The following is a 25918-nucleotide window of genomic DNA, read 5'->3' on the forward strand; positions in this document are numbered from 1 at the left end:
GAGATGGAGTGTTTACGTGCTAGCATAGCCTACACAGCCAAAATATCCTAAGATATAAAGAAAACTTAATTCATACCGTCTTACTGGCATTGTGACCCTGGATATTCATATACACTGTCATCTACAACAGATACATACTACTATAGTATGTAAGGATTCCAAAGGTAGTTTAGACAATGCTTGACTATACACATCAGGTTTATGTCTGTGTATTGGTTCAATCTGCGTAAGGTAATGATGATGTTTATCATTCTCAGTGGGCGTCAGTCTTTGGCTATGTCCCAAATATTCCCACATAATGCACTATTTTTGACCAGAGCCATATGGGTCCTGGCCAAAAGTAGTGCACTATAAAGGGAATAAGGTGCCATTTGGGATGCATCTGCAGCTATATTACATCATCTGTTTGATTGAGGACCCCCATCCTATTCCAGATTTACTTATCTCAGGGGACAGTAGGACTCGTTAGAGTCCTAAAGTGTGCTACCTTTTCAGAGGCTTGTATAGGATATCAATGGGTCAGGGTGCTGTTTGTTAAGTGTTGTTTCTTGTTTCTGTTTTCCCTCTGGTTGTCAGTCACTCTTACTTCTGTGGTACTACACACTTCCTAATGTGAAGGTTGGCTACATGAATGTAATAAGAATACATGGTAGTGTGCTTTCGGGAACATTTTTTGTGCAGTTTAAATTTCCATGGTGACTTACGTTTCTACCCATTGAGAGAATTACAGTGTTAAGTGAGAATATGGCCAGATTTAGTACATGGCATTTTTTTCTCCAATTTGAATGTCAAATCAAACTGGAAGTGAGGATGCTAGTCTAAAACAGTATTAAAACATCAGCTTTAAAGTCTGGAACCAAACTTGTAATGTTACAGAGTAGTTATGGCTAAAAGGGTATTTACATTCCTGTTCCTCAATAAGCCTGCAACAGGCGTGGGTGTATAAACATCATTATTCAAAAGTGTGTCTTACTTTATACAGCATTTGTGGAACTAAAACATAAAAATATATATATATTTTGCAAGGCACATATTTAGGAAAATAAGTCCAAGAAGTTCACAGTAAATTCAGACAGAAGTTGAACAACAACAACATTATAAAGGTTATAAAGTTTCATGCTTTAAAAGATTTACAACTAAATATTTGTGAAAAAGTTTAATTCAACCTCAATTTCATGACAGGAAAAACTGCTAAAACTCTAATCATTTCAGTCAATTTGATCCATGTTTATAACAACGATACAGAAAAACAAAGACTTATTTATGATACTTCATAATTCTGTTCATTACAGAAACAAAGACAACTTTGGCAGATGAACAGTTACTAAACACGTTTTTAGTAACATTAAGGGATGTATTTTGTAATTGAATTGTACTCAAAAGAATCATGTTAGAGACTTATTACTATTCACCAAATATATTCTTACACAATTTATATATATCAAAACATAATTTGAGGTTATTGTATTCCCTATGAGAGATATGAGTCAGTGATCAAAACATTGTTATATGATATTTTAGGTAGAAGGACAAGGTAGAAATGACTAGGTTTGTTCATATTAAGTCAAAGGCTACGAAACCGAAGTAAATAAAAACGTTAAAAAATGTACTTATTGAAAATCTTAGTAATTCTTACCATTGACTTGTTCAGAAATGTCTCATGTGTCGTTCGCTGATAGTTTCTGTTGTTTCAGTCAATGCTCAAAATGGAGCGAGAGAGAGAAAGAGCGAGGGAAAGAGAGAGAGAGCGAGGGAAAGAGAGAGAGAGAAAGAGGGAGAGCGAGGGAAAGAGAGAGAGAGAGAAAGAGGGAGTGCGAGGGAAAGAGAGAGAGAGAGAGAGAGAGTGAGAGAGAGAAAGAGAAAGAGGGAGTGCGAGGGAAAGAGAGAGAGAAAGAGGGAGAGCGAGGGAAAGAGAGAGAGAGAGAGGAGGGCAAAGTTATTTCCGAAGAGAAAAGCGCCAACAGGGAAAAAAACGGAGTTATACCCTGAACGAATATGAAAAGAAATAAACGGTGTTCAGTTATTTTTTTCAATATCCCCAAGTTTTCGGTAGCCTAATTGCAATTGCCACTTTCAATCAATTATGAACTTGCCTTGCTCAAAACACGAATGGCTTAAATATTTCTTTGAAAATCACAAATAGTTTTGATTTTGAATTTTTGTGCATGTGATTTTGTTTGCTACTTCATTAACCTATAATCTATTGCTTGTTTGTCATATTATCTAGCAATATCAGCAAATCTGCCCGACATTCCAATCATTAATCAATTGCTACAGAAGATCTTTAAGAACATAAACAGTTCTGTGTTCAGAAGAATGATCGATCAAGAGGTGGTCCTAGACGTGTCACCCACCCAGATTGTTCTGCTCGTAGCTACCCCCACCAAGTGGACACGCTGAGATAACGCATTGCATGTGCACATAAATGAACTAAAATGGTTCAAATGTATGTTTTTCCTCAACTCAAAACATAACCCACCATGAACATTATTTTTATGTTGTATTATCCTTCATTAAACAGTAATCCGTTAACAGGCCTGTAAGGTAAATTATTAAATCATCATAGAATACTAAACTTTATTTTCAAATGAAGATGTTTTTTTTTTAAATACTGAATTGCAGGCTACTGCAGCGAAGTACACATTTTAAATACAATAGCCTACCAAACAAAATAAAATCAAACATATAAAATACATGCACACATAGGCTACATTGTTACATATGCTGGCTAAAGCCAAACTAGGATTTCTTCAGCATATCGAAGTAGCTTATCTCTTATCAAACATGACTAGAGGCTGACCGCAATGATGTTAGCTTACTTTCACGGGAATATTTCACAACAAATTTAATAATTAACTGTTGTGAACTATCTGGTTAAATCCCTTTTGTATTTGAAATGTATTCAATTTATTAGAAGCTATCACAGAAAATATTTTTTGAGTCATCATTATTGTGTTATAAAATTGTTAACTTATGTTTTGGAACGATAGAACAATTCTTCAAATTTCTCATCAACAGTTCTATTGAAAGCGCAAACGAAAAGCTATCGAAAAGGCATATAATTACAAATCAACGCTCACCTTAAACGAATCAGACCATCACAAGGGAAAACATGACATGAAATAGCTTTCCAGGTGTAAGTGTGAACATGTCATTGAATACACCTTTGTTTTCTTTGATTTTCTATTGTATAAATTGTGCAGTAATTATAATGATAATAATATAAATAATAGGATACAAATGATATACTACAATAGACATCTGAAATGGTGTCAAGACTGCCTACTAAGTTAACAATTCCTGTTTGCAGAGTATATTCCGTTTGAAATTCAACACACATGTCATATGAATAATTACAAAACAAAACTCAAGAGACTTGATCAGTTACTACATCGAATAAACAAGGAACAGTATGGCGCGACCTCGAAGTTATGCTTTGGAAGCCCATCAGCATCATATTGAATCTTGTACAATTTCGAAATGACAAAAACATACTGGATCCCTGTATCAAAATTGACTCAATTCTTTCAATATACTGTATTTCATACCAATTGTCTATGTTGTTGTCGGTTGGGATGCAGCTACCTGTTGAGTTGAAAGAAAGCGCCTCCCGCCCATCTCAATAATAGGCAGTGTGTGAGGGAGGGTCGATAGAATGAAGGTATTTGGTCCGTCAGATAGAAGGAGGGTTTACTAATCCAACAGTATCACGATCGAAGATGAATACTGTATGTCAAAAAGTCGTTTTAAAAATGTATAAATTAAAAAGGCCTATAGAACAATAGCAACATGTTATTCGTGGAGGAGACAACTGGAGAGAATGACTGTCTTACATTAAGCTGTCATCAACGAATGTACTAGTCTATCAATCACAAATGTTTCATCATGAAGTTGTGGCTTTCTATATGGTTTCATCAATAGTTAAGATCAATAGTCTTTTTTTTGGTCTGAATTCAATGTTTTAATCCTCTTTTAAACTGTTAATATAACTACATTTGAGAAAAGAAAAACATAATTAGAAATAATCAATAAATTCAATCAATAAACTCTGTGAAACTCTAACAGATTAAAGCCTTTTACTGCCTGTGCCTGACAAGCACACAACATTGCCCAAAGTCTAAGAAAGAAAATAATGCATTCATAAAACGTTCTTTTACCTAGTCCAAAGCAGGCTACCCTCAGAATAGCCAACATTTCAACATTTATCCAGTAGTCCCTTATCTCACATGATGGAATATTCTCATTTTAGTCAAGTCTCACATGTAGCATAGATTCATGTAATTCTTGTGTATTGATATACAGAGTGAAGTTAAAGAGAGGCATAATTTTGGAATTAGAAGTTATTTTACCCAGTCTGATAAACACTCCAAACAGCATACCCGACCGCTTGGAGGTATCTGCATGGTCCTAAAGCACACCGGAGCTCGTTTTGTATCTCATTCCAATCATAAAACTGGGGGGGGGGCAAAATTATTGGCACCCTTAATAAAGATTAACAAAAAAATTCTGCATAAAATAAATTATACAAATACTGAGCTACTGTATTTTGTATGCCCACATTTGTATTTTATACTAATACAATTGCTCAGAAAGAGATTATGTTTAACAAGTAATACTTTTTTCTCTCAAAAAGATAGGATCAAAATGATTGTCGCCCATGTTTTCAGTACCATTCAATACCTCACCTTGTAAGGATAACGTCACTGAACCTTTAAAGAAAATGGAGAACACATTGGCACCATTCTTCCATACAGAATCGTTCCAGGTCATTGATATCCGCTTATAGTCCATGTTCAGTTAAAACCACAAGTTTTCAATGGTGTTCAAGTCCGGAGACTAAGATGGCCATTGCACAATTAAGATTTTGTGGTCAATCAACAATTTCTTTGTGGATTTTGTTGTGTCCTTGGGTTTATTGTGTTGCTGGAAGATCAAGTGTCATCCTCCTGGCAGAGGCAACCAGGTTTTTAGCTAAAATGTCGTGGTACTGGGTAAAGTTCATGATGCCGTTAACCAAACAAGGGCACCAGGACCAGTGGAGACAAAATAGCCTCAAAACATCAAAGATCCACCACCATATTTTACAGCAGGTGTGGGGTTCTTTTCTGCTTATGCATCCTTATTGACGCCAAGCTCACCACTGGTGTGTGCTGGCAGAGTGCGAACTATACTGTGACATTCAGGGGGGTCTCAATTTTCTTCAAAGTACCTCCTACATTTGGAGAATACCTAGTCAGTTGCACAACTAAATGCATTCAACCGAAATGTGTCTTCCACATTTAACCCAATCCCTCTGAATCAGAGAGATGTGGGAGGGATTCCTTAATTGACATCCACGTCATCGGCGCCTGGGGAGAAATTCTTGTTGGGGGTTAACTGCCTTGTCAAGGGCAGAACGGCAGATTCTTCCACCTTGCTGGCTCAGGGATTTGAACCAGCACCTTTTAATTAGGAGTGAACACAACCAATCTTACTGTCAAACAAAAATTGTAATGACATTCAGCAATTATCATTGGGTCTTCACTCTTGCACCCTGAATTAATTGATTTGTCTTGCTGACAGAAGGACCTTTTTGTAAAAATAAAAGTTGGGACACCTGAAAAGGGGCTGAGATACGGGACTGTCCCGGGTACAGCCACATGGGGGAAAAAATGGTTTAAACCGTGACACAGAGGTGGGGGTGTTCATTTAATTTGGAATAAGCATTTATTTTAATATTTCCCACTGTCACAGTACAAGTTACATTTTAACAAATAGGAGAATGGTTAAATTAGCATTAATTATTTAGAGACATCCCCAAAGTTTGACTTTGTTGCATTTAGGGGGACTCATGTCTTATTCAGGGGGTCGGAGTTTGCTAAATAGCATTGGCACTTGGATTGGAACCGGTCAGATGACAGGAAAAAGAAGCTCTTTGACCACCGACACCAGTGGTGGGTTTGGTGACGAAATGCATAAGCAGAAAAGAACCACATACCTACTGTAAAATATGGTGGTGGAGCTTTGATGTTATGGGGCTATTTTGCTTTCACTGGTCCTGGGGCCCTTATGGTCAACTGCATCGTGAACTTTACCCAGTACCAGGACATTTTAGCCAAAAACCTGGTTGCCTCTTGATGGAAGACTCAAATTGAATTCTTCCGCTGCTCTGATTGCAAAACGTTTGTGAGAGTGGCTAGGTGTTTGCCCAGAGCAATGTGGTTGGGTAGCCAGGCAAGGTTGCTGGAACTTAGCCTCAAGTGGATCTTCCAGCAAAGACAATAACCCCAAGCACACATCAAAATCCACAAATAATTTGTTAATTGACCACAAAAAGCAACATAATTTCAGAACTGACTACATATGGGGCTTACGGGACTTGTAGTCCTCCTTGGTATTACCAGTGGCTGGGCTGAAGCCCTCAACTGAATGCCTAGAAAATTGTCACTATTAATAATATAAATACTTGCACTGAAACAGAATGCCACAGATCAAAATAGCCATTTGTAGATTTTATTAGTATTTTTTTTTTACATATACAATATAATGAAAACAGAAATTAAATCAGATGAAAATATTCTTGCATAAACGTGGCAGTCAAAGTTTTGGGACTAATGCCTTGGCCTGGAACGTTGAGTCAAGGCCTAAAATGGGTCCCACATATTGTCAACTCAAAAATGTAAACCATTCACTTACCATTGACTGAGACAGAATGAATGGCCATTAGAGTGTTGAACGCCCCTGTGGGAATGTACAGTAGAGCAGGATTTCCCAGACTCCGTCCTGGGGGCCACCCCCTGGGTGCACGTTTAGTTTTTTGCCATAGCAATACACAGCTGATTCAAATAATCAAAGCTTGATGATGAGTTGGTTATTTGAATCAGCTGTGTAGTGCTGGGGCAAAAACCAAAATGTGCACCACAAGGGGGTGTGGGGGCGAGACAGAGTTCGGGGAAACCCTGTCGTAGAGCAGCAGCTCTGTGGCAGCTAGGTTTAGCAGCCCTGTACATTGCTGGTAGCCATCTAAGAAGCAATGTGGTCTACTCTACACCATCCCAAGTCCTAAATTCAATCTTGGGGAAAAGGTGCAGTATTATAGTGTCACACTCATCTCATAAGAAATTACATAGATTGAAGGTCGGACATACTATGAGACATCTAACGCAATGGGACTCAATACAAATGTTACTTATCTCATTGAGATGGCTGACAGATAAGGTATCCCCATTTGTAATTATTATATACTTTTACTATGTCATGGCCAACATTTATTCTAGAAGTTTACACTTTACATAAGTCACTTCCTGAAAACATCTACATGGAAATCCATATCATTATGGATTGAAGATGCCTTAATAAAAGCGATTCAGTTTGAATCTCTGGGTTGGGGACACAAACCCAAAATAAACCATCAGACAAGGGACACACTAGACGGGTCACATCAGAATGATACAGGAATATACACACCAAACCATAACAAGGCTTCAAACTGACTGGTCGCTACATTGAGCATCTCACACCTAATCCTTTGCAGTGGAGCTGGCCAGTAGTATCTTTGCTTTAATATTTTCATTTGCAGTAGAGTCATACATTTTAACCTTTTTTTTTTTCAAACTTTGCAAACAAAGTTACAAGTACTCTCAAACATTAGATCTATTAAATCCAACATTTTTTCCTGTGAGAGGAAGTCCCAGTCCCTGTCGACTGAGAGAAGTGAGCAGAAATGCACCCAGATGGGAGGGAATAGAAAAACATGTCCATGAGAAGGAAAAGAAGGGTGTGGTCGAGTCCTGTTTGGGTGCCACTCTGCATTGGAGCTGGCCTCCTTAATTAGACAGTAGATTGTGGTCCAGACAGGCAATTAAAGCAAGAGGTTTTGTTGTATCCTGAGTGGGTAGTTCCAAAATGCAATAAAGACTGAAGACAGTATAATTATTTGTTGCATCTTGCTAGACAGGACTACAAACCAAGTGACACGGTAGAGGTGTTTAGCCCCCTATCCGCTGAACAGCCGCTGAGGCCTCACTAGAGGTTATTGGTGAGCTGCCCAGGCTGATAGGCAATGTTTCGTGACACTTTGAAGGGGGACAATTCAGAGACTGAAAACAATTGTGGCTCGGGAAGAAGTATCGATAAGGCTTAACGTCTTTCAAAGCGAGAATAAGAACTTTACATCAATATGAAAAAATAAGATTGACCCCTTACAGCAGACAAGACCACTGTTTAGAACGGGTCATACGGTTTCTCATACTTAAAAAAAAAAAAATCCTCGATCACTTTAAGTCCATTTCAAGTTTGTGTTGTCAGTGTTACTGCCAGGTTAGGTTTATATTGAACTTGTATCTTAAGACTGTTTCAACCTGTGGAACGCACTTCAGACACCATATATGTAAGCCAATGTAGAACATTTAGTGCTTAAAAACAGCCAAACCAACATAAAATCATTCTACAAACCAATCTACAGAAACTCTCAATGAATGAAAGTTGTCACGGCATCGAAGCAGGTGTCTCTGGTATTTATGTTACCATCATAAAACATTTCCCGTGGCTCGTTTGAAAATCCTGGTGGTGGCTTTCAGATGACTGAAACGGTGACACCGTGGAGATCTAACAAACAGGTCTGTGCCTGTTTGGTACCGGCTGACTCCGCTATATAGAGCTGAAGAGGCACCAGTCCACTGCCTTCAATGAAAAATGCAATGGAAAATGTGGCATTGGTTAAATGGGACAGGTCAAATGACAAATCCATCTTTCTAAACGTTTTGTAGTGACCCCAAACCTAATGTCCATAGACTCCACCATTTAGCTTAAGCTTATCTCTTGAAGGTGAAATCCACAACACTACATAGAGCGCAATGATAATCATGAACAAACATTGAGATTTGTTTTCATGCAGAGAAAAATTTAAAAAAAAATAACTTTCCATGCAGGCTTTAGCAGTCAGTCAATGGAAAATTATTTTAAGAAACTCCCCACATAGACCACAATAAACTCTCTCGCTGTATACATTAGATATATTGGCACCCTCGAACGATTCACTATTTCTTCAAATAAGTAGAGAAAAAAAAACTTCACACATAATTGTATAATTGTATCTGCAAAGGACCGAGAAATGTTATGAAACTGAAATTTTGATAAAAAATAAAATAAAAAAGTCAAAATATGGCCTGACTGCATTATTGAAAATTCAAAAAAATGTGGTTAGAGGCAAGAGATGGTGTAATTTTTCCTCACTTGTCATAAGTTGCAAGTGCCTACAGGGAAAAATAGCTATCCAACCAGTTTTGAAAATAATAAATATTACAATCTTTTCCACTGTAAAGTGCAAAGGTGCCAATATATGTGCCCGCAACTGTACATATTTTGTACTAGGCATTACTGGAGGTGTTTTTTATTTTTACTAATGCAATTCATTATGAATTCATAATGTAATTATGACTTGGTTCATTATTTTATTAAGTACTGTTCAGATTAAGGAAAGAACATGAGACAATGGGACTTTAGAAATGGATAGTCTGAGGTGTGTGTACCAATGTATGAATGAATAGAAGTTTGGTGATTTGATTAAGACGACTGATGTGGTTGTACAGACTGAATATTGAGAATGGTCAATCTCAGATTTCACCGCTCCTTCCTAATCCAATCGGGCATGGGAAAACAAAGACAAAAAGGCAGAATCTATGACAAATTGCTTTAAAAAAAAACAGTGTCCATTTCTACAAGCCAAACTCCCAACACCATCTATGTGTAGACTGGCATTGTTAACTTACAATAGCTGGGGGAAACAAATTAAAAGGCAGTCATTGGGGGGGGGGGGGGGGGACCAATCAAAACAGACATTAAGCTATCTCCTGCCTTTGTATCATAAGTGCTTCCTGAAATCAGGCCTTTCCCCTCAACATCCCACTTGAGCCAAAACCATCTTGCAAAAACAGAAAGGGGGAGACTGAAAAAGAAAGGTAGTGTGGCGCCATCTTGTGACTAAGGCTGGGAGCTGCCCTGGCTATCTGGGTCCGTGCCTGAGGAGCTGGTGTCAGAGTCTGAGTGGTCATCGTTGTCCTCCGGTGGGCACTTCTCCCGAATGCGCCTCTGGGTGGTGCTCAGGCGTGCCAGTAGGCCCTGGTAGTCGAAGCGACCCCTCTTCTCCCCAAAAGGGTCCTGGAGGTGTGTAAGGAGAGAAAGAGTGTGTGGGATGTGCATCTCATATTTCAAATCTGAAATGTTCCACTGTTGTGGTGCAGGTTTATAGCATGTGGGAGCAGTGTATACTGTTTTTTATTTATCTAAAGAAAATGTATACATATATAGAGAATTTCTTTATACATGTTTGGACAACCTTCTGTAAACGGCGACAAATTATTTTGGCAATGAGGAGTCAGATGAACGTGGACAGTGGCATGTATTCATGGATGCCAAGGGAAGTCGGGCTTCCCAAAACAATCCAAGAAAAAAAAAATTCAACAGGTGTAGACCTTACAGTTAAATGCTTACTTACAAGCCCTTAACCAACAATGCAGTTAAGAAAAATAGAGTTAACATATTTACTAACTAAAGTAAAAAAATTAAATACCAATAATGAGGCTATATACAGGAACCACTGGTACTGAGTCAATGTGCGGAGGTACAGATTAGTCGAAGTAAATTTGCACATGTAGGTAGGGGTCAAGTGACTACACAGCAGTGTAGAAACTATTAAGGAGCCTTTTGGATCTAGACTTGGCACTCCGGTACTGCTTGCGGTGCGGTAGCAGAGAAAACAGGCTATGACTTGGGTGACTGGGGTCTGACAATTTTTTGACACAGCATAGTATATACAGTTGAAGTTGGAAGTTTACATACACTTAGGTTGGAGTCATTTAAAAACTTGTTTTTCAACCACTCCAAATTTCTTGTTAACAAACTATAGTTTTGGCAAGTCGGTTAGGACATCTACTTTGTGCATGACAAGTCATTTTTCCAACAACTGTTTAGAGATTATTTCACGATCACAAATCCAGTGGGTCAGAAGTTTACATACACTTTGTTGATTGTGTCTTTAAACTGCTTGGAAAATTTCAGAAAATGAAGTCATGGCTTTAGAAGCTTCTGATAGGCTAATTGACATAATTTGGGTCAGTTGGAGGTGTACCTGTGGATGCATTTCAAGGCCTACCTTCAAACTCAGTGCCTCTTTGCTTGACATCATGGGAAAATCAAAAGAAAAATCAGCCAAGACCTCAGAAAATAATTTAGACCTCCACAAGTCTGGTTCATCCTTGGGAGCAATTTCCAAACGCCTGAAGATAACACGTTCATCTGTACAAACAATAGTACGCAAGAATAAACACCATGGGACCACACAGCTGTCATACTGCTCAGGAAGGAGACGCGTTCGTCTCCTAGAGATGAACGTACTTTGGTGTGAAAAGTGCAAATCAATATCATAACAGCAGCAAAAGATCTTGAAGATGCTGGAGGAAACAGGTACAAAAGGATGTATATCCACAGTAAAACAGGTCCTATATAGACATAACCTGAAAGGCCGCTCAGCAAGGAAGAAGCCACTACTCCAAAACCGCCATAAAAAAAACAGACTACAGTTTGCAAATGCACATGGGGACAAAGATGTACTTTGAAGAAATGTCATCTGGTCTGATGAAACAAAAATAGAACCGTTTGGCCATAATGACCATCGTTATGTTTGGAGGGAAAAGGGGATGCTTTCAAGCAGAAGAACACCATCCCAACCATGAACCACGGGGGTGGCAGCATCATGTTGTGGGGGTGCTTTGCTGCAGGAGGGACTGGTGCACTTCAAAATAGATGGCATCATGAGGATGGAAGATTATGTGGATATATTGAAGCAACATCAGTCAGGAAGTAAAAGCTTGGTTGCAAATGGTCTTCCAAATGGACAATGACCCCAAACATACTTCCGAAGTTGTGGCAAAATGGCTTAAGGACAACAAAGTTAAGGTATTGGAGTGGCCGTCACAAAGCCCTGACCTCAATCCTATAGAATATTTTTGGGCAGAACTGAAAAAAGCTTGTGTGAGCAAGGAGGCCTACAAACCTGATTCAGTTACAACAGCTCTGTCAGGAGGAAAGGGCCAAAATTCACCCAACTTATTGTGGGAAGCTTGTGGAAGGCTACCTGAAACATTTGACCCAAGTTTAAAAATTTAAAGGCAATGCTACCAAATACTAATTGAGTGCATGTAAACTTCTGACCCACTGGGAATGTGATTAAATAAATACAAGCTGAAATAAACCACTACTATTATTCTGACATTTCACATTCTTAAAATAAAGTGGTGATCCTAACTGACAGGGAATTTTTACTAGAATTAAATGTCAGGAATTGTGAAAAACTGAGTATAAAATGTATTATTTGGCTAAGGTGTATGTAAACTTCCGACTTCAACTGTACCTGGACGTGGATTATAACCTAAATGAGTTGGCAGTTTAAAAAAATAAAAAAATGTTGACTTGTAACTTTATAGAAGACTGCTTTAGTTTAACTCAGGGTTCTAGAACATCCTGGGTGTTCTAGAACATCCTGCAGTTTAAATGTATTTGGCTAAGGTGTATGTACACTTATGACTTCAACTGTAGGTCCCGGATGGCAGGAAGCTTGGCCCCAGTGATTTACTGGGCTGTACACTACCCTCTGTTGCACCTTACAGTCAGAGGCCAAGCAGTTGCCATGCCAGGCGGTGATGCAACAGGTCAGGATGCTCTCGATGGTGCAGCTGAAGAACTTTGAGGATCTGGGGACCGATGCCAAATCTTTTCAGTCTCCTGAGGGTGAAAATGTGTTGTCGTTCCCTCTTCACAACTGTCTTGGTGTGCTTGGACCATGATAGTTTATTGGTGATGTGGACACCAAGGAACTTGAAGCTCTCAACTTGCTCCACTACAGCCCCGTCGATGTGAATGGAGTCGTGTTCGGCCCTCCTTATCCTGTAGTCCACGATCATCTCTTTTGTCTTACTCACATTGAGGGAGAGGTTGTTGCCAGGTCTCCAACCTCCTACCTATAGGCTCTCTCTTTGTTGGTGATCAGGCCTACCACCGTTATGTCATCAGCAAACTTGGTGTTGGAGTCATGGGTGAACAGGGAGTACAGGAGGGAACTAAGCGCACACCCCATCAGGAAGTCTAGGATCCAGTTGCAGAGGGAGGTGTTTAGTCCCAGGGTTCTTAGCTTAATGATTAGCTTCGTGAGCACTATGGTGTTGAACGTGAGCTGTAGTCAACAAATAGCATTCTCACCTAGGTGTTCCTTTTGTCCAGGTAGGAAAGAGCAGTGTGGAGTACGATTGTGTCATCAGCAACATTTGCAAAAGACCGAATGTACCTCACCGGAGAAAGCATCTGAGAGCAAAACAGCACCCATCTGTCTCCATGTGTAGGTCATCTATCTGATGCCGTCTGATCCAAAATATTATGACATTGTTGCCGCCCATAGCATGGAATGCAAGGGAAGCAAGTGAGCATTTGGCCTCCCTTGATAAAAATAAAAAAAAGTATAAAATAATAGCCAATCAGCATTGCGCTAAACTGAGTGCACTCAACTGTGACAGGTCCTGGCACACCAATAATGACAAAAAGTGTCATGGGAAGTTGGCGTCACTTCTATCAAATTGCATGAAAAGCATACATCATTGACAGAAACTTAAAAATTGTTGCATTTGGTTGTGGTCCTCTGCAGGCTAGCTAAAATGGTGTTTTTCCTAAATTAGTCATGGAGATCTACTTGTGGTTTGACTTCATTCTCCTTACTGCCCAATGATTATGACAGCGATTATGATCCAACCATACATAGTTTATTTTACCCTTATTTAACTCAGCAAGTCAGTTAAGAACAAATTCTTGTTTTCAATGATGGCCTAGGAACAGTGGGTTAACTGCCTTGTTCAAGGGCAGAACATAATTTGTTGTGCCCCTGGCCTGAGGGTTCAATACATAGATGGCTAATGTTAACGAGCTTAAAGTTGCTCACAAAAGAAAGTTAGGCTAGCAAGTAAGCATTTTAACCAGGTAGCCTCGGACAAAAAACACAAAAACAACTGTGTACTGTATGACAGAGTTATAGACCGTTTTCATCAACATGAATGAGAGGATGGCATTGGCGTTTCTCTACAAGTTGGGTGAGTCAACATGTTTTTTGTCTTTTTTACTTGCACGAACGCTCACACACATACATCAGAACCATGGACAGCCACATTATTTTGACTAATTTGTTTTTGGTAGCTTTTAGTTGTCACTACTGTATTAGACTAAGCATGGGTGATTTGATGATGTTGAAATGGTGCTAGAAAAGTGGAGGCAGCTCCTGTTTTCTTTGCGACTTCAGTTAACTGTGGTTCTAAATCAGTTGTTTAGCAGTCTGAAAATGGTGGAAACATGAACTTACATGACCTACAGCATGGTCATGCAACTGTTTGTTACATGCAATACGCCTTGTGGACTCCAACAGACAGAGTTTGCTCTCTGATTTTGTGATGAAACAGACTGCGTGTTTAAAGTTATTCTGCCACTGTCTTATTGGCTCAGCCTTAGGCCTATCTATCACTGTCGCAAGGCATATGAACTAACAGGTTAAAGAGCAAACAACGCAATTATCACAACACATTATAATCTTTCCCCCTCTGGCTTCCCCAGTGAATTTACCCACACAATGCTACTGCTTGTGGATGTCATTATGTTTCTGTGTAAAGTTTGAAGGACATTGCTAACGAGTGTTAGCACAGTTGCTAACCAGCATTAGCACAATGACTGGGCGTCTATGGTAATAGCTAGCACGCTAGCTGTTACCATAGACATCCAGTCATTGCTAGCTGTTACCACAGATGCCCAGTCATTGTGCTAATGTTAGTCTACATTGGCTCGCAAAACTACCTCCAACTTCCTTCATAATGAAAGCAGAAATGGGTGAACATTTTGGTTTATGCCCTAACACTACACAGCTGATTAAAATGTAAAGCTGGATGAATAGTTGATTATTTGAATCAGCTATATAGTGCTAGGGCAAAAACCAAAACGTGTACCCCTTGAGGTCCCGGGAACCCAGTTTAGGAAACCCTAATAGAACCCCAGGTAAGGTGCAGTGCATCAGTTATCAGGATGTGTGATGCATTATAACCTGTGTGTTCTGCTTCTTCAAGGTGCATAAAGAAACGTGTGGTGTGTGTGTGTGTGTGTGTGTGTGTGTCATACCTGCATGTTCTGTCCCTGCTGGTGAAGTCTCTCTTTGCAGACTCCCTCGTAGAAGTCATAGTACTCCAGGAATGATTTCTCCATCACACTCCTGCAACACAGAAACAGGTTATTAACTACCCACAAAAACAAATGCTAAACAGTTACAATTGAAATTACTCGCCATTGAAAGATGTGTGTTCGAAATGGATTGTGGGTCAGTGGCTTTGAACATGTCTCTTGCAATCCCTTAAGGTTCAACTATATGCCTCATATACAATAAGGACATTAGACGTGGCCTGTAGCCTTAATTTGGAGTTCAGGCATATACAGTCCCTTCAGAAAGTATTCACACCCCTTGACTTTTTCCACATTGTGTTGAGTTATAAAAGTGGGGTTAAAATGGATTTACATTTATTTGACAATGATCTACACAAAATACAACATTTTATTATTGATGGAAAATAAACTATTTTGATTAGATAAGTATTCAATCCCCGGAGTCAACACAGTCACATTTGGCAGCAAATACAGCTGTGAGTCTTTCTGGTTAAGTCTCTAAGAGCTTGGAAAACCTGGATTGTACAATATTTCCCATTATTTGTTTAAATTCTTGAAGCTCTTTCAAGCTGGTTGTTGATCATTGCTAGACAGCCATTTTCAAGTCTTGCCATAGATTTTCAAGACGATTTAAGTCAAAACTGCAACTAGGCCACTCAGGAACATGAAGTATCATCTTAAGTAACTTCAGTGTACATTTGGCCTGGGATTTTAGGTTATTATAATGCAGAAAGGTCTATTTGCCTCCCAGTGTCTGTTGGAAAGCAGAATTAACCAGGTTTTCCCACTAGGATTTTGCCTGCGTTTAGCTTTAGTCAGTTTCTTTTTATCCCAAAAAAAACCTCCAGTCCCTGCAGATGGCAAGCATACCCATAAAATGATGCAGTCACCAGCATGCTTGAAAATATAGTGAGTGGTACTCAATGTGTTGTGTTGGATTTGCCCCAAACATAATGCTTTGTATTCAGGACAAAAAGTACATTTTTGTTGCTGCATTTTTTTTTGCAGTATTACTTTAGTGCCTTACTGCAAACAGGATGAATGTTTGGGAATATTTTTCTGTATTCTGTACAGGCTTCCTTCTTTTCACTTTGTCATTTATGTTAGTAACTACAATGTTGTTGATCCATCTTCAGTTGTTTAATCTCAAAGCCATTTAACTCAAACTACTTAAAAATCACTATTGGCCTCATGGTGAACTCCCAAAGCGGTTTCTTTCCTCTCAGTCAAGAGTTAGGAAGGACAACTGTATCATTGTAGTGCCTGGGTGTATTGATACACCATCCAAAGTGTAATTAATAACTACACCATTCTCAAAGCGATATTCAATGTCTGCTTTTTATTTGTTTTACACATCTACCAATAGGTGCCCTTCTTTGCAAGGCATTGGAAAACATCCCTGGTGTTTGTTGTTGAATCTATGCTTGAAATACACTGCTCGACTTGAGACCTTACAGATAATTGTATGTATAGGTTACAGAGAGGAGGTAGTCATTCAAAACTCAACTTAAATTATTCAAATCAAATTTGATTTGTCACATGCGCCAAATACAACAGGTGCAGACCTCCGAGTGAAATGCTTACTTACAAGCCCTTAACTCTTATTTTCTTAACTGCATTGTTGGATAAGAAAGTATTAAATACATTTTATTAAAAATATAAAATAATAATAACATTAAAATAGAAAAACAAAATAACAGTAGAGCGGCGATATACAGGGGGTACCGGTACAGAGTCAATGTGCAGTTTAGTTGAGGTAATATGTAGGTAAAGGTAAAGTGACTATGTATGGATAATAGAGTAGCAGTAGCATAAAAATGGTGGGGGACAATGCAAATAGTCCAGGTAGCTGTTCAGGAGTTATGGCTTGGGGGTAGAAGCTGTTAAGAAGCCTTTTGGATCTAGACTTGGCACTCCGGTACCGCTTCCCGAGAGAGAACAGTCTGACTAGGGTGGCTGGAATCGGACAATTTTTAGGGCCTTCCACCGACACTATAGAGGTCCTGGGTGGCAGGAAGCTTGGCGCCAGTGATGTACGTACGCACAACGCTCTGTAGTGCCTTGTGGTCGGAGGCCAAGCAGTTGCCATACCAGGCAATGATGCAACCAGTCCAGATGCTCTCGATGGTGCAGCTGTAGAACCTTTTGAGGATCTGAGCACCCATGCCAAATATTTTCTCCTGTGGGGGAATAGGTTTTGTTGTGCCCTCTTCACAGCGGTCTTGGTGTGCTTGGACCATATTAGTTTGGTGGTGATGTGGACACCAAGGTACATAGCTCATAACCTGCTCCCCTACAGCCCCATCAATGAGAATGGGGGCATGCTCAGTCCTTTTCCTGTAGTCCACAATCACCTCCTTTGTCTTGATCACGTTGAGGGAGAGGGAGAGGTTGTTATTCTGGCACCACAATGCCAGGTCTCTGACCTCCTCCCTATAGGCTGTCTCATCATTGTCGGTGATCAGGCCTACCACGGTTGTGTCATCTGCAAACTTAATGGTGTTGGGAGTCGTGCTTGGCCATGCAATCATGGATGAATAGGGAGTACAGGAGGGGACTGAGCATGCACCCATGAGGAGAACCCGTATTGAGGATCAGCATGGCGGATGTGTTGTTACCTACCCTTACCACCTGGGGGCGGCCCACCAGGAAGTCCAGGATCCAGTTGCAGAGGGAGGTGTTTAGTCCCAGGGTCTTTAGCTTAGTGATGAGTTGAGGGCACTTTAGTGTTGAACGCTGACCTGTAGTCAATGAATAGCATTCTCACATAGGTGTTCCTTTTGTCCAGGTGGGAAAGAGCAGTGTGGAGTGCAACAGAGATCGCTTCATCTGTTGATCTGTTGGGGCGGTATGCAAATTGGAGTGGGTCTAGGGTTTCTGGAATAATGGTGATGTGAGCCATGACCAGCCTTTCAAAGCACTTCATGGCTACAGACGTGAGTGCTACGGGTCGATAGTCATTTAGGCAGGTCACCTTGGTGTTCTTGAGCACAAGGACAATGGTGGTCTGCTTGTTGGTATTACAGACTGTCAGGGACAGGTTGAAAATATCATTGAAGACACTTGCCAGTTGGTCAGCGCATGCTCGGAGTACGTGACCTGGTAATCCGTCTGACCCTGTGGTCTTGTGAATGTTGACCTGTTTAAAGGTCTTACGCACATCGGCTACGGAGAGCGTGATCACACAGAAGTTATTTAGCTAGTCTGGTAGGCTAGTGTCACTGGGCAGCTCGCGGCTGTGCCTCTCTTTGTAGTCCGTAATAGTTTGCAAGCCCTGCCACATCCAACGAGCGTCAGAGCCAGTGTAGTACGATTCAATCTTAGTCCTGTATTGGCGCTTTGCCTGTTTGATGGTTCGTCAAAGGATTTCTTATAAGCAGAATTTCTTATAAGCGTCCGGGTTAGTCCCGCTCCTTGAAAGCGGCAGCTCTACCCTTTAGCTCAGTGAGGATGTTGCCTGTAATCCATGGCTTCTGGTTGGGGTACGTACTTATGGTCACTGTGGGGATGACGTTGTCGATGCACTTATTGATGAAGCCAGTGATGTGGTGTACTACTAAATGCCATCGTAAGAATCCCGGAAGAAATTCTAGTCTGTGCGAGCAAAACAGTTCTGTAGTTTAGCATCTGCATCATCAATTATGTCAAACAATTATTACACACAGTAAGTCCATTCAACTTATTAAACAAATTACTCCTGAAGTTTAGGCTTGCCATAACAATGGGGTTGAACACTTATTGACGCAAGACATTTCAGCTTTTCATTTGTTTTTCATTTCTAAAAACATAATTCCACTGACATTATGGGGTAGTGTGTGTAGATCAGTGACACAAAATCAAAATGTAATCCATTTTAAACTCAGGCTGTAACAACAAAATGTAGAAAGCTTCAAGGCGTTTGAATACCTTCTGAAGAATTGTAGCTGGATCTAGACAGTAGATGCCGTGGAACATTGACTCATCTCGACATCAGTCCACTTTTAAGGTTTCAAGTCTCAAACTTTTATTTTGGAGTCAACAATCCAAGATGAACTCACCACAGGGCTTCTGGACAGGGCACCTTCCCATCCAGCATGTCACATACAGCCACGCGCATGGTCTCATGGCGGATGCACTCATTGTAGTTCTTGCTGTCTCCCGGGTGTCTCTCCTGGCAAAGGGAGTGTCAGAGGGAGCAGATGTAAGGGGGACATTCAAGACACAAAAAGTGACACACCCCACACCGATATGGTCAGTCTGTTGCTTTTCACAAACACGTTTACACAAATGTCTACAAATGGGGAAGAAATAGCAAACAACTAAATAAAAACATAGAACAGCTGAAGTCTTCTTTAAGTCAGACAACAGTCACATTACATCACAATATCATATGCCAAAAACACAGCAGCTTTGTTGATCAAAATGGCAGCATTTCTTCAGGGAACCAGATTCCCCATAAGGCGGTGGGATTTAACTGCATTCTGGGGATTATGCTTTGGCTTGCCAGCTAAATTAGACTTAGACTGCTATAGACTTACCTGTTCAAAGCCTGGCTCGTTGTGGTAGGGGTTCTCAGTCATCAGAGACTGGATGGAGATCAGAACGGAGGAGATGCTTTGGGCTGGGCTCCATGCTGGCCCTGTCCAAGTCCTAGACAACAACCCAGAACAAAGAGGTTAAAGCACAAAAGATTCAGGTCAGGAGCCCGCGCACCAAGCAAAATATAAAGTTTAAGTTGTATATGAGCTACGGTGTTTCACCCAAAAAAGTATTGTAGACTGAATAGTAAGTAGATCAACTTTGCACTCCCTGTAGGTTCCCGAGACTGACCAACACTACTATAAAGGGAAAGAGAGGAAGTATTTCAAAGCTGTTTCAAGGAGCCATAGGTGCAAAATAAAATTGTTCCTGTTCCCATGAACGCTAAGGTAACGGAGCTAAACGACTAGGTTGTAGGTGACCAAATACTTATTTTCCACCATAATTTGCAAATAAATTCATTAAAAATCCTACAATGTGATTTTCTGGATTTTTCCCCCTCATTTTGTCTGTCATAGTTGAAGTGTAAACATGATGAAAATTACAGGCCTCATCCTTTTAAGTGGGAGAACTTGCACAATTGGTGGCTGACTAAATACTTTTTTGCCCCACTGTATGTATATACTGTACTCATTTAAACTGCTGCATCTAGCCATCTTTATGTAATACATGTATCATTAGCCACTTTAAACTATGCCACTTTATGTTTATATACCCTACATTACTCATCTCATATGGATATACACTGTACTCTATGCCATCTACTGCATCTTGCCTATGCCATTCTGTACCATCACTCATTCATATATCTTTATGTACATATTCTTTATCCCTTTACACTTGTGTGTATAAGGTAGTAGTTGTGGAATTGTTAGGTTAGATTACTCATTGGTTATTACTGCATTGTCAGAACTAGAAGCACAAGCATTTCGCTACACTCGCATTAACATCTGCTAACCATGTGTATGTCACAAATAACATTTGCTTTGAATTACTAAACATGGGCACATGATCCAATATATTTTTTTGTTGTGTACTATTGAAAGCAGGAGAACGATGGCATCGAATCTTCTGGGACAAAGTCACACACGTCGACAGTGAGGGGGCGCTCTGGGAGGATGTGCTGAAATGCAAGAAATGATCTGCGTCTCTATATAGAGAGCTGCCATAAATAGCCATGTTCTGCCAAAGAATGACCTCTTACAGTTGTGGTCAGACCAGGTAGGCTTGAGTAATACAGAAGCACTTGCAACTATTGGGCAGTACTGTCTGCTGTTTTTCATTCTCTGTGTTTAATTAGGTGGGATCCTGATATTGATTGCAGGTCACATTTTAAATCTATTTAACTAGGCAAGTCAGTTAAGAACAAATTCTTATTTACAATGACAGCCTAGGAACAGTGGGTTAACTGCATTGTTCAGGGGCAGAAGGACAGATTTTTACCTAGTCAGCTCGGGGAATCAATCTAGCAACCCTTCGGTTACTGGCCCAATGCTCTAACCACTAGGCTACCTGCCGCCCCACATCCCACTGTGTCCCATGTATATAGTTTGTAAGAGCTACTTTTCTATGGGTCTGGGTTTAAAAAGGTTGACTGCTGAATGCCGTGTCCCATTTCGACCCCTAGTCACCCCCTCCCCTAGTTAGAAAGGGAAATGGGCATAGATGTATGGGTTGCTCAGGTGCAGCAGGTTTCCCCTGAGCTGCAGGATCCTGGCTTACCCGAGGATGCTGAGGCATACTTTGCCGTTACGGTAAAAGTTGGGGTTGAAGCGCACAGTGTTTTGGCCGGTGGTGATGAGCTTGACCCGTGGGGGGTGGATGGGGTAGTCCGGGGGGCAGCGGAACAGGAAAAGAAAGAAGCCTCCCTCGTAGGGCGTGTCGAAGGGTCCTGTGATGAGGGCATGGATCTAAGGAGGGAAGACTAGAGTCAGGACTAATATTTAGTGAGGGTGTTGATGCATTGAATTTCTCCATAATCCTCATAATAGTTGTGCAGAACACTAATTCCAAGATGGCTGTTCCTCTTGCCACAGAAAAAGCTCTTCAATGGCTGTATTGTTTGTTTAGTATGTCCAATTTCATGGATTTTTTGGGACTTAGTACAAACATTGAGTCTGTGGGTTATAAAGTAAATTGGGGCCTGACAAAAGAAAATGAACAATTGATATAAAGAAGGATCCCCCCCACACAACTTGAGCCTGGGATAGGAGTTGCTTTAACTGTAACTCTGCATCAACATTTGAAGGACAGCCCGTCTTTCAAGTCCCATATTGGATTGTTTCATACACCAGTCAAACACTTCACAGTTTGGCTAGCTAAACGTAGCACAGTAAGGTCTAAGGCTCATATTTCAACATCATAGCCAAATGACAATGGCCATTGATGAAACTCGCATTGCTGTCTGACTTTGTACAGTTGTACCAGAACAGACCCTGTGGACTTAGGGAGTGGTGGTTAAAGTCAGTGAGCTTTACCTTAGTCATGTCATGAGGGTCAGGAACCACAAACATACCCGGGGGAGGCTCCTTATAGATGGACATTATATCCCTGAGGAGAGAATAAGGCGGCAAACTTAAGAAAAGATGCTAATACACAATGATAGCAGCCTGATCCCAGATCTGTTTGTGCTCTTGCCTACTTGGCATGATTAGCACAAGCAGACTGGCACTAGGGGCAAAACATTTTACGAGACAAGTGGCACCTTTTATGTCAACAATGTAATGTTGACAATGTTGTGTTTATACTTTTCATAATATAAGGTCAATATATTAATTACAGAGTCACATCACAGTAAGCAAACGGATTGACACGTTATGACATCAGTAACTCTGACCAATCAATACTAACTATTGGCCTAACTAGTAGCGTAAGTAACCATTTTCTTACAGGATTTACCCCAGTGTTTCACCCAAAAGGCTCAGACTTTTCTGTTTTCATCTATACTGGCCAGTACCAGTGTCTCACGGGGTCATACTCTAATGGACCTGCGCTCACATGGGACCAAAGGCAGGCCTCTGGTACTTTTCAGCTGTAATTTACATAATTAACACCTTCTCACAAAAGCAATTGTTTTGCAGAGGTTGTTGATTCTGCTCTTCACAAATCCTCACTGTCAGTCCAAGCGCTTGAAAACTAAGCGGCATTCTGCCTTCTCCCTAGCTTTCAGCCATTAGCTTCGCCCAAAACTACCTCTTTGGAACTACAATCCTGACGCCGTTTTAAAGTTAACCGACGTTAATTATCACTTGCGACAGAGCTTTCGAAACATATCCCATATCTTTCATCAGCGGGAAAGAAACCTTCAAATAAAAAAATATACATTTACTGCAGAGGTTTTCTACAGATCCATACAGTTATGGGTGCCTCCATCCAGCGAAACTACACTTCTCGAGTTATGTATGCTTAGACACAAGTGTTCAGAACATGCTAGATAGCTAATTAAACAAGCGCTGTAACATGGAGATATGGCCGTGTGGGAACACTAACCCTATGAACATGTGTATCAATTTAACCTATTGTTTAAAAAAAATGTATTTCCTCAAATGTTGTATTTTTACCTATAGGTTTACCTGTAGGTTAAGAACCAATTCCTATTTAAAATAACCCTCCCCTAACCCGGACGATGCTGGGCCAATTGTGCCCGCCCGATCACAGTTGGTTGTGACACAGCCCGGGAACGAACCAGCGTCTGTAGTGACGCCTCTACACTGAGATGCCGTGCCTTAGACCGCTGCGCCACTCCAGGACACCTGATATGAAAGGTGCCAAAGTTCAGACAGTGTCAGGGCTCTTATCAAAACTCCCCAATACAGTAGACGCCTTCCAATGAGTCATGTGTAATGTCATGGAACTGAGTCATGATCATAGACTTAAAAATAAAAAAATTAACCAGGCAAGTCAGTTAGGAACAAATTCCTATTTACAATGACGCCTACCGGGGTTACAGTGGGTTAACTGCCTTGTTCAAGGGTAGAACTACAGATTTTTACCTTGTCAGATCAGGTATTCGATCCAGCAACCTTTCAATTACTTATCCAACGCTCTACCACTAGGCTCCCTGCCGTATGCAACAGCGGTGTTAGCAAAAAGTAACATTTATAGTCACAAAAACACGTGTGATGTGGTTCTTTCGTTTTCAGACAGCATGGAACCACATTCCATATGTTGTAACAGGCAAGCCCACCAGTGTATATCTGGATACTCAGATGTTTACCTTTTGATTCGGAGAATGCATTGCTGGGACGTCTTCTCGTTGTCCCAGTCGGTACTTAGTGTTGGGTCCCAGGACGTTGCATGAATTTGGGACAAGAGGCCTGCTCCGGCCACCCCCAAACCGATACCGCCTGGCAGAGCATTGGTGGCCGAGTAGAGGGGTATTGGAATGGCAGAGCCCACTACAGCGCTAAGAACACCTGCACCTCCAAACCCGCTCCCAGTCACCACGGTTGAGGTGGTTGTGGCTCCAGGGGACATGACAGCTAGGCCAGTCTCTGCGGCCGCTGCAGGAGGTGGTGAGGCCAGGTTAGCTCCACTCGTCGAGTGGCCCGGCAGAGAATTACCCAAACTAGGTAACAACGGAGCTCCATTTCCCTGACTACCAACACCTAACCCAATTTCACCATTAGCAACCTCTCCTACGCTATCCGCCATTGTAAATTAACACTTGTTCAGGTTACAGCTAGCTAGCTTGCTAGCTACAGTTGACATTTGTCGATACAGCAGTTTCTTGTTTTGAGTCCGTCCTCACGCAGTCGTTAAATGAGGAAGACGAGCAAGGAGAGGCGAAGATGAGAAAAAGCACTCCCACGGCATTGTATGCCTTTCTTCTCGCCTCTAAAAGTAGCTAATCGTGTTTAGCTATGTCATATAAAACTACAAACAGTCAGTCGAAAAGTTAACGCTATAATATATTACCCGTCACAAATTCTCAGTTTGCCAGTCATCAACGCAGTTTGCGGATTCAGCCTGTTTATCGGTTAGCTTTTTCTTCTGTTTTCCATAACCACTTCCTCCCCACAGCACAGAATACCTTTACTGCCAACTGGCGGCGATCATCGGAATTGTAGTTGGACTCTACGTCCATGTTATGAGTCTGTCAGGGATAGTAGCAACATACAGCAGTAGGCCTACACAAGTGGAGGCTGTTGAGGGAGAACAGCTCATAATAATGCCTCGAATGGAGTCAATGGAATGGTAACAAACACAAAGAAAGTACATCTTTGATGCCATTTCATGGACTCCATTTCAGCCCTTGCTATGAGCAGTCCTCCCCTCAGCAGCCTCCACTGGACTACAGTCAGTATTTGACAGTTTCTTTACAACACCATACAATTGAAGTCGGATGTTTACATACACTTAGGTTGGAGTAATTAAAACTTGTTTTTCAACCACTCCACAAATTTCTTGTTAACAAGCTATAGTTTTGGCAAGTCTGTTAGGACATCTACTTTGGGCATGACAAGTCATTTTTCCAACAATTACAGTGGGTCAGAAGTTTACATACAAAGTTGACTGTGCTTTTAAACAGCTTGGAAAATTGCTGAAAATTATGTCATGGCTTTTGAATCGTATGATAGTCTAATTGACATCATTTGAGTCAATTGAACGTGTACCTGTGGATGTATTTCAAGGCCTGCCTTCAAACGTAGTGCCTCTTTGCTTGACATCATGGGAAAATCAAAAGAAATCAGTCAAGACCTCAGAAAACAAAATTGACCTCCACAAGTCTGGTTCATATTTAGGAGCAATTTCCAAACGCCTGAAGGATCCACATTCATCTATACAAACAATAGTACGCAAGAATAAACACCATGGGACCACGCAGTCGTCATACCTCTCATCTCCTAGAGATTAACATACTTTAGTGAGAAAAGTGCAAATCAATCTCAGAACAGCAAATGACCCTGTGAAGATGCTAGAGGAAACAGGTACAAAAGTATCTATATCCACAGTAAAACGAGTCCTACATCGACATAACCTGAATGGCCTCTCAGCAAGGAAGAGGCCACTGCTCCAAAACCTCCATTTACATTTACATTTAAGTCATTTAGCAGACGCTCTTATCCAGAGCGACTTACAAATTGGTGCATTCACCTTATGACATCCAGTGGAACAACCACTTTACAATAGTGCATCTAAATATTTTAAGGGGGGGGGGGGTGAGAAGGATTACTTTATC

The 25918-nt window shown here is 40.8% G+C and overlaps 1 protein-coding gene across 1 annotated transcript; it reads right to left on the minus strand.

The window, feature by feature from the left end:
• Positions 1-6476: 6476 nt before the first annotated feature.
• LOC123999307 (ubiquitin-conjugating enzyme E2 Z) lies at positions 6477-24748 on the minus strand. The gene is made up of 7 exons (XM_046304926.1): positions 23954-24748; positions 22215-22287; positions 21460-21647; positions 19737-19848; positions 19257-19369; positions 15181-15271; positions 6477-10137 (listed from the first exon to the last, which is right to left on the minus strand). The coding sequence occupies exons 1-7, from the start codon at positions 24388-24390 to the stop codon at positions 9961-9963; spliced, it is 1191 nt and encodes a 396-aa protein (XP_046160882.1). The 5' UTR covers positions 24391-24748; the 3' UTR covers positions 6477-9960.
• Positions 24749-25918: the final 1170 nt, after the last annotated feature.

This window comes from Oncorhynchus gorbuscha, linkage group LG16 (assembly GCF_021184085.1).
Source record: "Oncorhynchus gorbuscha isolate QuinsamMale2020 ecotype Even-year linkage group LG16, OgorEven_v1.0, whole genome shotgun sequence".
NCBI lineage: Eukaryota > Metazoa > Chordata > Actinopteri > Salmoniformes > Salmonidae > Oncorhynchus > Oncorhynchus gorbuscha.